General features: G+C 48.3%; 1 protein-coding gene across 2 annotated transcripts in view; it reads left to right on the top strand.

Moving 5' to 3' along the window:
• The first annotated feature begins 722 nt into the window (after positions 1 to 722).
• The window catches only part of PRPF8 (pre-mRNA processing factor 8), a 34,939-nt gene continuing 22,111 nt past the window's right edge, over positions 723 to 13,550 (top strand). The window contains exons 1-24 of one of the 2 annotated variants that reach the window (XM_032428681.1): positions 723 to 805; positions 994 to 1,104; positions 1,794 to 1,962; positions 2,918 to 3,082; positions 3,160 to 3,378; positions 3,490 to 3,702; positions 3,829 to 3,954; positions 4,037 to 4,142; positions 5,449 to 5,639; positions 5,767 to 5,886; positions 5,978 to 6,167; positions 6,302 to 6,421; positions 6,532 to 6,666; positions 7,326 to 7,455; positions 7,850 to 8,046; positions 8,175 to 8,381; positions 8,508 to 8,671; positions 8,825 to 8,951; positions 9,070 to 9,262; positions 9,546 to 9,733; positions 9,895 to 10,133; positions 10,360 to 10,506; positions 10,702 to 10,912; positions 11,119 to 11,235. In XM_032428681.1, coding sequence (XP_032284572.1) covers positions 1,005 to 1,104; positions 1,794 to 1,962; positions 2,918 to 3,082; positions 3,160 to 3,378; positions 3,490 to 3,702; positions 3,829 to 3,954; positions 4,037 to 4,142; positions 5,449 to 5,639; positions 5,767 to 5,886; positions 5,978 to 6,167; positions 6,302 to 6,421; positions 6,532 to 6,666; positions 7,326 to 7,455; positions 7,850 to 8,046; positions 8,175 to 8,381; positions 8,508 to 8,671; positions 8,825 to 8,951; positions 9,070 to 9,262; positions 9,546 to 9,733; positions 9,895 to 10,133; positions 10,360 to 10,506; positions 10,702 to 10,912; positions 11,119 to 11,235 — 3,774 coding nt within the window. In that variant the 5' untranslated portion in view covers positions 723 to 805; positions 994 to 1,004. The remainder of the gene's footprint in view (positions 806 to 993; positions 1,105 to 1,793; positions 1,963 to 2,917; positions 3,083 to 3,159; positions 3,379 to 3,489; positions 3,703 to 3,828; positions 3,955 to 4,036; positions 4,143 to 5,448; positions 5,640 to 5,766; positions 5,887 to 5,977; positions 6,168 to 6,301; positions 6,422 to 6,531; positions 6,667 to 7,325; positions 7,456 to 7,849; positions 8,047 to 8,174; positions 8,382 to 8,507; positions 8,672 to 8,824; positions 8,952 to 9,069; positions 9,263 to 9,545; positions 9,734 to 9,894; positions 10,134 to 10,359; positions 10,507 to 10,701; positions 10,913 to 11,118; positions 11,236 to 13,550) is intronic. The other variant, XM_032428683.1, reaches the window with a different exon arrangement.

The following is a 13,550-nucleotide window of genomic DNA, read 5'->3' as shown; positions in this document are numbered from 1 at the left end:
CTCCCATCACATTGCATTGTAAGATTCTGGGTTGCTTGGCCTCCCCGTTCCCTATGAGCTCCATAAGCTTGGTTTTTTCCCCTGTTGCATTTCCAACCTCTGAAACATACTGGGCTCTCAATAAATGAAGGCTTAATGAACGAAGGTGTGAACGAACAAAGGACTGATGGACTCGGAGCTAACACACCTCAAGTCCACATTTACGAAACTAGACACAGAGTAATGTGCAGATTTGAACAAATTTATTTTTCTTTTTTTTTTTAAAGATTTTATTTATTTATTTGACAGAGAGAGACACAGCGAGAGAGGGAACACAAGCAGGGGGAGAGGGAGAGGGAGAAGCAGGCCTCCCGCCGAGCAGGGAGCCCGATGCGGGGCTCGATCCCAGGACCCCGGGATCATGACCTGAGCCGAAGGCAGACGCTTAACGACTGAGCCACCCAGGCGCCCCGAACAAATTTATTTTTCAAAAATCGTGCCTGACGACCCCCAGTCGCGGACTGTAAGGCGAAGCCCATCTACTACAGGTCCCCAGGACAGCCTGAAAAAGATGGGAGGCGGGGCTTGCGCCCACCGGACCCCACCCTTTTGCGCTCTAAGCTTTCCGCCTATGGACCCGCCCCCTCTGGCCCTATCTGCAAGTCTAATTGGTGAGCTCTCTAATCCGTCTGAGCACGTGGGCGCCTATTGGATCAACTGCTGAACGAGAGTTGCGTACTTCCCGGTATTGGGAACGCGCGGCGGACGTAGGTTTGCCGCCATTGCTTTGCGAAGAAAGCGGCGGTCTGTGTGAGGGTTTGTGGGGGTGCGTTGCGGGCTTTAAGGGCTGGGCTGCGGGAGGCGTGATGGGGTCCGGCTGGATGACCGGAAGGTTGGGAGGGGCCGGGCTGGGCGAACTCTGAGCAAAGCGGGACTGCAGGCCGGGGGTGTCGACACCTTCCTGCTAGGCTCGGCCCTATTGCTCGTTAATTTTTTTCTTTCTCTGTCTCCCAGATTCTCCGGGAATGGCCGGAGTATTTCCTTACCGAGGGCCGGGTAACCCGGTGCCCGGCCCTCTAGCCCCATTGCCAGATTACATGTCGGAGGAGAAGCTGCAAGAGAAAGGTGAAGAACGCGTGCGGGAGCGGTGCCTGCGGGCCCGCAGGCTTAGGGCGGGTGTGCGCGTGCGCGTAGCGGGTTTCACCCCTTTCCCCGTTTTGGCAAGCGTCAGAGCGTTAGGTGTCAACTCACTCAGTCTCATTTATTTTTTCATCTAATTAACTGTTTAAAGGTGTCTGTTGGGGCTCCTGGGTGGCTCAGTTGGTTAAGCGTCTGCCTTCGGCTCAGGTCATGATCCCGGGGTTCTGGGATCGAGCCCCGCATTGGTCTCCCTGCTTGGCGGGGAGCCTGCTTCTCCCTCTCCTCCCTCTGCCTGCCGCTCCCCCTGCTTGTGCTCTCTCTCTCTCTGTCAAATAAATAAATAAAATCTTAAAAAAAAAAAAAGGGTGTCTGTTATTTGCAGGCGCTGATCCAAGCCATGGGGACACAATAACCAATGAAAAAAACCCTGCCCTGACAGGGGTTAAGTTGCAGAGAGGGAGGTAGACAATAAAAAAACCTAAGAAACTGTAACAAAAATGTTAGACAGTCACAAATGTGATAAAGGAAAGAGTAAAGCAGAGTGAGATAAGAGAGTGCTCCTGCTGTGTGCCCACCCCTAACTCATACATCCTGACAGGGGCTTACCCTGGGTCAAGAGGTGGGGATGATTAGGCTAAGGGTATGCAGTTATTTAAACTGAGGTGTCTTTGTAGCCCGAAAATGGCAGCAATTACAGGCCAAGCGCTATGCGGAAAAGCGGAAGTTTGGATTTGTGGATGCTCAGAAGGAAGACATGCCCCCAGAACATGTTAGAAAGATCATCCGAGACCATGGAGACATGACCAACAGGAAGTTTCGCCATGACAAAAGGGTCTACTTGGGGTAAGGCATCTCTTGGAATTATATCGTTTGGAGTTTGGCCCCTTTCGCTTCTCCCTGTCCTGGATAGCTGCTCTGTCATTTTGAGAAAGGAATCCTCTATGACAGCCCCTGTTGGTGGTTAGAAGAGAAAAACCTAGGATTCTGTGATAATTTTGAGATCTTCCTTTACTCTCTTGATTGCCCTAGGCACTAATTTATTGAAGCTGTGATAAGATGTCCCTATCTTTAAATGGGTTGAAACCCATAACAGGACACGATGTTCTTGTTGCCTGTAACTCCTCAGTGAGCAGAATTGAGAGGTTCCAGATAGTTAACTCCTACAGCCTGTATGCTCTTGTTTTTCTGTGGCCCCAAGCTGAGTGAATACAGGTGTGAGTGCCTTAGCAGATCTCTTCCATTTGGATGCAGAAATGTTAGCCACTTAATAAAGTGGTCTAAAATAGCTATTTAAATAAAGATAGCCATAGATGTTTTGTTTATAAAAAAATGTTTTATGAGAACTGTGGTAGGTGCTAGGGATATAGCAGTGAATAGAAAATAATGGCCTTTCTGGATCTTATGGTCTAGTGGCATGACAGACACGAGAAAGATGGTTATGATAAAATATGAGTATTTTATTATTTTTTATGGGAAGGTACAGGGAGTATAGAATGTGTAATAGTCCATAAGCTGTCTTTAGAGGGACAGCTGTTGATATAGAGGGACAGAAACCCAATATTGTGGGACTGTGAAGTTTAAGGGGAAGAGTGGCACAATTGGAGAGCGGGGGTGGGGGAGGCTTGGGGGGACGGACAGTGTTCCTGGTCCAGGAGGGCCTGTGTGCTAAGTTTGAGAGTTTAGACCGTAAGGCAGGCTCTTCTGTGGAATGCGGGACTGTGATACCATGCGGCCTCTCTGCGGGGCACAGGTAGCAGAACACCTTGTCATTTATAATTCTCTCTCCCTCATGTTGCAGTGCACTCAAGTACATGCCCCATGCAGTCCTCAAACTCCTGGAGAACATGCCTATGCCTTGGGAGCAGATTCGGGACGTGCCTGTGCTGTACCACATCACTGGAGCCATTTCTTTTGTCAATGAGATTCCCTGGGTCATTGAACCTGTCTACATCTCCCAGTGGGGGTGAGAAAGGCTGGAATATGGTGGTGGTGGTTGGGGGCAGTGGGTGGAAACCATAGTGTGACTTTGCTGACTTTTAGGTCAATGTGGATTATGATGCGTCGAGAAAAAAGAGACAGGAGGCATTTCAAGAGGATGCGTTTCCCCCCTTTTGATGATGAGGAGCCACCTTTGGACTATGCTGACAACATCCTAGATGTTGAACCACTGGAGGCCATTCAGCTAGAGTTGGACCCTGAGGAGGATGCCCCTGTGTTGGACTGGTTCTATGACCACCAGCCATTAAGGGACAGCCGGAAGTGAGTGATGGTTGGAGTTACTGCTCCTGTGAGAGTTTTGGAAATCCAGAAGGAATCCTGGGTGAGCAATGGCTTGGCTAGGTATGACATAGGCCTGTCTTTTTTTCCTAGGTATGTGAATGGCTCCACTTACCAGCGCTGGCAATTCACACTGCCCATGATGTCCACTCTCTACCGCCTGGCCAATCAGCTCCTGACAGACTTGGTAGATGACAACTACTTCTATCTGTTTGATCTAAAGGCCTTCTTTACCTCCAAGGCACTCAATATGGCCATTCCTGGAGGCCCCAAATTTGAACCTCTTGTTCGAGACATCAATCTCCAGTAAGTTGGAGATATTAGGGATTATAGGCACCTTGGGTTGAATAAAATCTAATCTTGATCTTTGAGATCCTGTTGTAGTTTTCAAACTCCCCAACTAGTCTGCTCATCTTTTATTTTGTACCCTAGGGATGAAGACTGGAATGAATTCAATGATATTAACAAGATCATCATCCGGCAGCCTATCCGCACTGAATACAAGATCGCTTTTCCTTACCTGTACAACAATCTTCCACACCATGTCCACCTCACCTGGTGAGAGCTACAGCAAAGGTGGGGGAAAAGAGAGGGTTGGGCCAGGGCGGGAGAACCTGATCTTACTCTTCTTTCATTTTAGGTACCACACTCCTAATGTTGTGTTCATCAAAACTGAGGATCCCGATCTCCCAGCTTTCTACTTTGATCCTTTGATCAACCCAATTTCTCACAGGCACTCCGTCAAGGTGAGAAGGAACATTTGACCTTAGTTTTTTTTTTTTTTTTTTTTTTGAAGATTTTATTTATTTATTTGTCAGAGAGTGAGAGAGAGAGCACAAGCAGGGGGAGCAGGCAGAGGGAGAAGCAGGTCCCCGCTGAGCAGGGAGCCCGATGTGGGGCTCGATCCCAGGAGCCTGGGATCACGACCAGAGCCGAAGGCAGACGCTTAATGACTGAGCCACCCAGGCACCCCTGACCTTAGTTCTTTGAAGATTTTTTTTTTTTTTAATTTATTTGACAGAGAGAGACACAGTGAGAGAGGGAACACAAGCAGGGGGAGTGGGAGAGGGAGAAGCAGGCCTCCCACGGAGCAGAGAACCTGATGCGGGGCTCGATCCCAGGACGCCGGGATCACGACCCGAGCCGAAGGCAGATGCTTAACGACTGGGCCACCCAGGCGCCCCTGACCTTAGTTCTTTTAAGAAAAATTTCCTGACTGTGGCTGAAGTGTTACTAGATAAAAATTCAGCTGAGGGAGACATGTTTGTCATCCTGTTTAGTGTTCCGCTTGAGCTTTAAGCTAATTTGACCGTTCAGCACTTGGCTCAAACTAAGTTACTGGTATAATCTGGGTTTCTGTGATTGGCACTTTGTATATAGTATATTTTGGTCTGTTTGCATTATGGGTTTTTCTACAATCCTTTTATTGAGATACAGTTTACATACGGCTACAACTCACTCATTTAAATTATACAATTCAGTGGCTTTTAGTTTATTCACAGAGTAGTTCAGCTATTCCCATAGGTAATTTTTGAACCTTTTCATCATCCCAGAAATCCCCATACCATTAGCAGTCACTCTGTTTCCCTCGAACCTCCCTTTCCTAGGCATCTACTAGTTTTTCTGTAGATGTGACTATTCTGGAGATTTTATATAAATAGTATCTTACAGTATGTAGTCTTTTGTGATTGGCCTTTTACACTTGGAATAATGTTTTTGATCTTTACCCACGTTCCATAGTGTTCTTCTTAACAGACCTCCTTATCCTAGCATAGTTTTTGTGTTTACTTAAGGTATTGGGGCTCCTTTGGGAGGCCTTTGGTGGTGAGCCCGTTAGGGTGTGAGGAGTGATGCTTGCTTTCCTGGTTGGTCCTGGCTTGTTCTTTGCTCCCTTGGCCCCTTTTGCCCTGGCTCTTTAGGGCTTCTCTTGTCTGGCAGTCCAGTTTCCATGGTAGATGGAGCCACTGTGCTCGGCCCCGGAGAGTTTCCCTCTCATCCCAGTTCTCTTCCCAGTTCAATGGGAGCTGAACCCTTGGGGTGTTCTTCTTTCAGAGCCAGGAACCCTTGCCTGATGATGATGAGGAGTTTGAGCTCCCAGAGTTTGTGGAGCCCTTCCTGAAGGACACACCCCTCTACACAGACAATACAGCCAATGGTATTGCCCTGCTCTGGGCCCCACGGCCCTTCAACCTACGCTCTGGTCGCACCCGCCGGGCCCTGGACATCCCCCTTGTCAAGAACTGGTAAGACTTCCTGGGGGGATGGTAGTGGATGTATAGGAGAAAAGACTCCCAACTGGGTAGGCATGCAGCCTTTCACAGAGGGATTAGAAAGAGAGATGGGCTAGCTCTAGTTGGCTTGTTTTCCCAGGTATCGGGAGCATTGTCCTGCTGGGCAGCCTGTGAAAGTGAGGGTCTCATACCAGAAACTGCTGAAGTACTATGTGCTGAATGCCCTGAAGCACCGGCCCCCTAAAGCCCAAAAGAAGAGGTAAGGTGCCTGAGGGTCATTGCTCAGACTTCTTTTGTTCCAGAGTTAACCAGGAAGCTAACTCTCCCTTTCCCTCTTATTCCCACCCCAGGTACCTGTTTCGCTCCTTCAAAGCCACCAAATTCTTTCAGTCCACGAAGCTGGACTGGGTGGAGGTGGGGCTGCAGGTTTGCCGCCAGGGCTACAACATGCTCAACCTTCTCATTCACCGTAAAAACCTCAACTATCTGCACCTGGATTACAACTTCAATCTTAAACCTGTCAAGACCCTCACCACCAAGGTGTGTGCATTGTACCTTAACGGTCTTCTGGGCTTGAGGGATGGACTGATTTTGCTCTGTCCTCTGAGGAAGGCACCCATCCAGTTGGGACCATGGCTGATTAAGGTTTTTCCTATTCTTGGCACCTTCTCCAGGAAAGAAAGAAATCTCGTTTCGGGAATGCTTTCCATCTGTGTCGAGAAGTTCTGCGTTTAACTAAGCTGGTGGTGGACAGTCACGTGCAGTATCGATTGGGCAATGTGGATGCCTTCCAGGTGAGGCCAGGTATCCCCGATGCCCGCCCCAAGTAGGGAAGCTGAATGAAGCCTGCGCTGATTGTGGAGCTGGCTCTAGCTTAAAGCCCGATGGGGTCATTGTGTTGCAGCTGGCAGATGGGTTGCAGTATATCTTTGCTCACGTGGGGCAGCTGACGGGCATGTACCGGTACAAATACAAGCTGATGCGGCAGATTCGCATGTGCAAGGACCTGAAGCATCTCATCTATTACCGCTTCAACACGGTGGGACCCTGCCCTCGTACTCTCACTTTCTCCATCCAGTTCATTCATTAATTCCTTCATTCATTGCGGGGAGGGAGAGAATCTTAAGCAGGCTTCATGCTTAGTGCGGAGCCTGATGCCAGTCTCCATCTCAAGACCCTGAGTTTCAGATCCATTTTAATTTTAGGTCTAGTCAGGGCTCTTTTCCTGGACTGAGTTAGAGAGATGCTCTACGTGTATCATTACTTGTCTTCACCTTGTGAATCGTAATACTTCCCCCCAAAGTTGCTTTTTTTTTTTTAAGATTGTATTTATTTATTTGCTAGAGAGCGAGAGCACAAGCAGGGGGAGTGGCAGGCAGAGGGAGAAGCAGACTCCCTGTGAGCAGGGAGCCCGATGCGGGGACTCCTAGGATCGTGACCTGAGCCGAAGGCAGACGCTTAAGCGACTGAGCCACCCAGGCGTCCTGAAAGCTGCCTTTAAATAGGGAATCTCAGTTACTGGTTTTTGCCTTAGAATTTCTCATTTACTCCATTTTAGATGTTGAGGTCCCAGAGTTTTGCCTCTTTTCCCCTCTGTTGTCTAGGATGAGTTTCTCTTGACCCCACCTGTGTGCAGTTTTCTATTGCTCTCTAAATGAATTGCTAACTTACGGTCTTGATTTCTGCTTGGGACCATAGGGTCCTGTAGGGAAGGGCCCTGGCTGTGGCTTCTGGGCTGCTGGCTGGCGGGTCTGGCTGTTTTTCATGCGTGGCATCACCCCTTTGCTGGAGCGGTGGCTGGGCAACCTCCTTGCCCGACAGTTTGAAGGTGAGTGGTTTTCTCTGTGTCCAGCTTGTGTTTTATTATCGCTTCACGGGTAGATCATATGTTCCCATTCTATCCCCTGCCCTTGTTTGAGACTGAGAATCCCTTCCTGCTGGATTGCCTCTAAGAGGTCCCATTCTCTAGTGATTCTGACCTACTATTCTGTTCCTTGGGCTCCTCTCTGGGGCCTGAGGCTATCTTGGATTTGCAGAATGGAAATTTCTCAGAGGCATAGTTGTGAATGTCTTGAGATAGCTTGTCTTTTTTGCATATGCTGGGCGTATGGACACTTTGTTTATACTTTTTGATTTCAGTGTAACTGTGGTTAATGAGGGGGCATGATGGTAGAGACTCATTGAAAGCAATGAATCTTGCTTTTAATCAATTTCACTCCTAGGCCGACACTCTAAGGGGGTGGCAAAGACTGTTACAAAGCAGCGAGTGGAGTCACATTTTGACCTTGAGCTTCGGGCAGCTGTGATGCATGACATTCTGGACATGATGCCTGAGGGAATCAAACAGAACAAGGCCCGGACAATCCTGCAGCACCTCAGTGAAGCCTGGCGCTGCTGGAAGGCCAACATTCCCTGGAAGGTGGGTGTCGCCCCAACTCCGAGAAGGCATGGACATCATCTTCCTGGGGGTAGGATTACCACTCCTGGGCTCCCTTTCAGAGCTGTGTGGTTGCTGTCCCTTTCGCATTGTGCCTTTTGTACTTTCAGGTACCTGGGCTGCCAACACCCATAGAGAATATGATCCTTCGATATGTGAAGGCCAAGGCTGATTGGTGGACCAACACTGCCCACTACAACCGAGAACGGATCCGCCGTGGAGCCACTGTGGACAAGACTGTTTGCAAAAAGAACCTGGGCCGCCTCACTCGGCTGTATCTGAAGGCAGAACAGGAGCGACAGCACAACTACCTAAAGGTTAGGCAGCTTAGGCTAGGCTGGACGTGGGGAGTGGGCAGAGGGATAGACTGCAGAGTCGGGACCATGCCTTGTGTGTAGGGATTAGGCTACAGTGGGAGGCTGATGATCATGTCTGTTTCGCAGGATGGGCCGTACATCACAGCGGAGGAAGCGGTGGCCGTGTATACCACCACCGTGCATTGGTTGGAGAGCCGGAGGTTCTCACCCATCCCATTCCCCCCACTCTCCTACAAGCATGACACCAAGTTGCTCATCTTGGCCTTGGAGCGGCTTAAGGAAGCTTACAGGTGAGGAGTAGAATAGGTGGATTCCTTTGGAAAGATGAGAGCGGGAAGAACAGCATCATTGTCAGAGTCCAAAGGAAGGAGGTTTAGCCTCAGGCCTTTCTGGGTTTGGCTTCCTATTGGTTTTCCCATTCATCTTTCCTGTTTCCTTGTCAGTGTGAAGTCTCGGTTAAACCAGTCTCAGAGGGAGGAGCTAGGTCTGATCGAGCAAGCCTATGACAACCCCCATGAGGCATTGTCCCGCATCAAGCGTCACCTCCTCACACAGAGAGCCTTTAAAGAAGTGAGTAAGCTGCCCCCCAAGTTTTCTATTGGCTATGCTATTCATTCATGGCCCCCAGAGTAGTGGGTTGCCTCAGGTGATTGGTGGATCCAAGTAAGCCAGCTTCCTTGTCCCACAGGTGGGCATTGAGTTCATGGATCTCTATAGCCACCTGGTGCCAGTGTATGACGTGGAGCCGCTGGAGAAAATCACCGATGCCTACCTGGACCAGTACCTTTGGTATGAAGCTGACAAGCGCCGCCTTTTCCCACCTTGGATCAAGCCCGCTGACACAGAACCACCTCCGCTGCTTGTTTACAAGTGGTGCCAAGGTAAAGTTTTTCTGGCTTTGCCCTTGGGGATTGAGGTGACTTGGGGTGATTTGAGGTGAATTGAGTTCTACATCAGAATTCTCACCCAGGCAGTAGAATTAGTTTATTCTCTTGCTGCTTAGTGCCGAGGTCATAGTGTTGATGTTAAACCCAGCAAAGCGGACATTCTTAGCAGTCCAGATGAATGAGTGGAGTGGGACAAGGTTATGGGTTGTGACAGGTACTGCAGGCACTAGCCTTGGAATTTCTAACCTGCTGGAGACCTGTTTTGCCTACTCCTCAGGCATTAATAATCTGCAGGACGTGTGGGAGACAAGTGAGGGTGAGTGCAATGTCATGCTGGAATCACGCTTTGAGAAGATGTATGAAAAGATCGACTTGACCCTGCTTAATAGGCTGTTGCGACTCATCGTAGACCACAACATAGCTGACTACATGACAGCCAAGAACAATGTCGTCATCAACTATAAGGTGTGTCTTGGGGGGAGGGTATCAAGGAATTGGGGAGGGGTGTGTCTGGCTCCCTGAGGTAGGATTTGCTGAGGGGAGGACCAAAGAGGATAGGCCCCAGAGAGGGCTGGGACATGGCCATGAGTTAAGAATTGTTCAGAGTTGTAAATCTTTCTTTCTAGGACATGAACCATACAAATTCCTATGGGATCATTAGAGGCCTGCAGTTTGCCTCATTCATCGTGCAGTACTATGGCTTGGTGATGGATCTGCTGGTATTGGGACTGCACCGGGCCAGTGAGATGGCTGGGCCCCCTCAGATGCCAAATGACTTTCTCAGTTTCCAGGACATAGCCACTGAGGCTGCCCACCCTATCCGTCTCTTCTGCAGATACATTGATCGTATCCACATTTTCTTCAGGTGAGGGCTTGCCTGGATTCTTATCCTTGCAGGGCATTGAGGCATATGCCCAGCCTCTGGATACAGCTCTTGTACCTTAGTTGACTTGTTGCCGGGTTGGGGCTCTAAAACGGAATGGAGTCCTGTGAGTAGGGTGGGGGTTGGAGGCGGGCTTTATCTGCGGAGCTGTAGGTCTTATGAGGTCCCAGCTTATTTCAGTCTCAGCAATGCATCTTGCCTGGTACAGGTTCACAGCAGATGAGGCTCGGGACCTGATCCAGCGTTACCTGACAGAGCATCCTGACCCCAACAATGAAAATATCGTTGGCTATAATAATAAGAAGTGCTGGCCCCGAGATGCCCGCATGCGCCTCATGAAGCATGATGTCAACTTGTGAGTCTAAGTTGGGGCTGCGGGAGCTGGAAGGACATCAGCCTGAGGGACCCAGAGAACAGTTAGAGGGAATTTATGAGGTTGTGTCCTGGGTGGGAGGAGTGTACTGTCCTAGAATACTGTGAGTCTGGCCTTCTGAGGGAAGTTCCTTCAAGTTCCAGGAGACTGATGTGATCATATGTTCTCTGTGAGCAGGGGTCGGGCAGTGTTCTGGGACATCAAGAACCGTCTGCCACGGTCAGTGACTACAGTTCAGTGGGAGAACAGCTTCGTGTCTGTGTACAGTAAGGACAACCCCAACCTGCTGTTCAACATGTGTGGCTTTGAGTGCCGCATCCTACCTAAATGCCGCACCAGCTATGAGGAGTTCACCCACAAGGATGGGGTCTGGAACCTACAGAATGAGGTACAGTCTGGAAAGGGGGCTTGGAGTAGCATTACCACCCCTGTACCTCTGGGGTACGCAGGGGTGCGGAACACCATCACACCTTTTCATTATCGGTCGATTGAGCCTTGTTGGGTGGGTAGAGTTTAGTGGGGGGCGGGGGTCAGAGTTGGTCCTTGTTTCTGCGGCAATATCAGAGACAGATTAACCTTGACCTTATGGTTTAGGTTACTAAGGAGCGGACAGCTCAGTGTTTCCTGCGTGTGGATGATGAGTCAATGCAGCGCTTCCACAACCGTGTGCGTCAAATTCTGATGGCTTCTGGCTCTACCACCTTCACCAAGGTATATAAGGCAGTCAGCCCTAGCTTGCCTCATGTCCTCTGTCCATCTCCCATCCCTTTTAACTCTGCCCCTGGTTGGCTCTTGTTTCTTCCCAGCTTTTCTCAGTGTACCAGTTTCCATGATTTATGGTATAGCAGCTTAGAGTGTCAAATCAACTCAGGTACTTTCTGAGAATACCTTGTAGGGAATGTGCAGCCTAGTTCTGCATAGTTGTGATGACTCTAAATTAAGGTAAGAACAGAAATTGGATTCTTTAATTTGAACAAAATTTTCATTTTTTGCATCTTACCAGGGGCTTATTTATTCGTGTAGTTAATCTTTTAACCAATAACAATATGTATGTTAAAAAGCAAGTATAACTAGCTATCTCAGTGTTTATTTTCCCTTTCAGTTGCTTCCAAAGGCCCAGCTGAAGGCAGCTGGAATTGAGAAAGAATGATCTGGGGATTTGTTAACTCTGTATACTTAGGTTTCTGTAAGGTTTAAAAAGCCACCCTGCTCTTCCTGCTTTCTTTTCATGCTGCCATAATGGTGCACATAATGTCTTGGCTGATGCTCTCAAGAGCATCAATAATGCCCAAAAGAGAGGGAAATGCCAGGTTCTTATTAGGCTGTGCTCCAAACAATGCTTTTGTTAAGGATACGTTTTCTTAGGGTTTTTTGTTTGTTTGTTTGTTTTAAGTAATCTCTACACCTAATTTGGGGCTCAAACTTATGACCTCAAGATCAAGAATTGTATACTCTTCTAACTGAGTCATACAGGCGCCCATTATCTTAGTATTTCTTACTTGAAATATCTCATGTTTTTGGGGGGGTATAGTACAAGAGAAAAGTTTATCTTTTTAGGTTGGTTTATTGCCTCCAGGAGCCAAATAATAAGAATTATGTAACTTATTCATTCCATGGGTATTTGTTGATAACTACTGTGTTCAAGGCTCTGCACACAGTACATGTAAGATAGAGTCTCTTCTTTTGTTGAGCTGGCCTACCTAGTTGGAGAGACAGATCCATGGACAAGAGAACTATTAACAGGATGTAGTGTTTGTAGAGCTATGGTATTATTTGGGAATTTGTGAGAAGGCTCAAGTTAATGACTCTAGCCCAGTCTGGGAGAGGGAGAGAAAAGGCTTCCTGGAAGAAGTAACATGTGCTGAGGCAGGTGAGGGAGGGTATTCCTTCAGCCTTATGTCTGGAGAGGTAACTAGCATGATATGTGTGGGGCTATACAAAGTTCAGGTTTATTGATAGAGTATGGTTGTGGAGTTGGGACTGTTAAGAAATAGGGGCTGGATAGATAAGCAAGAGCCAGATGCTGGAGGGTACTGCGTGCCTTGTTAAGAATCCTGTGAGGGTCGGGGCGCCTGGGTGGCTCAGTCGTTAAGTGTCTGCCTTCGGCTCAGGTCATGATCCCAGGATCCTGGGATCAAGCCCCTCATTGGGCTCCCTGCTCGGCGGGAATCCTGCTTCTCCCTCTCCCACTCCCCCCTGCTTGTGTTCCCTCTCTTGCTATGTCTCTCTCTCTGTGTCAAATAAATAAAATCTTAAAAAAAAAAATCCTGTGAGGGTCTTAGGTGTAGAAAGGACTTTTCCAGATTTCTGTGTTAGGTGATTCACTCTTGTAGCTGTGGGGGGGATGGGTTTAGAGGAATGGGGTGGGAGATCAGGTTTGGGGACTTCTGAATTCCTGATGACAGTGATGAGAGCAGTGAGGAGACAGGAGCAGATTTGATAAGTAGTTAGCAGATAAAGTCAGCAGAGCCTCATTTTGGTGGGATGCCAGAGGGAAAGGAAAATAACAGTTTTTGGCATGGCTGACTAGGTAGATATTGGCACTGCCAACTGGAAGAGTACAGGAAGAAGAGCAGGTTTAGGAGGGAAGATAAATGGATTTAGTTTAGGATGTAACAAGTTTGAGGTTCCTGAGAACATCCAGCTGGAGGTGTTTGGCAGGCATCTATCATATTTCTTCCATTCCAAGATAAGTATATATGTACATGTGTGTGTTTCCCCCCTTAGTAATGCCTCTTAAATTGATGGTCTCTTAGATTTGCTGAAAAATACTTTGAGCTTTAAGTTTTTGAGGGAGAAATGAGGTGAGAAAAAGCAGTGAGGGGTAATTTCGAGGCTCCTATAGGATGTCCAAATGGAGATATTTTGCAGTCTGAAGCTTGAAGAAGATATCTGGGTGGAAGATGTAGATTTAGGAGTCTGTCAGCATGAAGGTGGTGGTTTAAAGCTCAAGAGTGAGCAAGATTGTCCAGGTCAAGTGTAAGGAAAGAGAAGAACAGAGGGATGAATTTGGAACCATAGGAAAC

The sequence above is a fragment of the Phoca vitulina genome, unplaced genomic scaffold (assembly GCF_004348235.1).
Source record: "Phoca vitulina isolate PV1807 unplaced genomic scaffold, GSC_HSeal_1.0 scaffold40, whole genome shotgun sequence".
NCBI lineage: Eukaryota > Metazoa > Chordata > Mammalia > Carnivora > Phocidae > Phoca > Phoca vitulina.
Note: the sequence above shows the minus strand (reverse complement) of the source record. Positions and strands in the feature narration are given on the sequence as shown.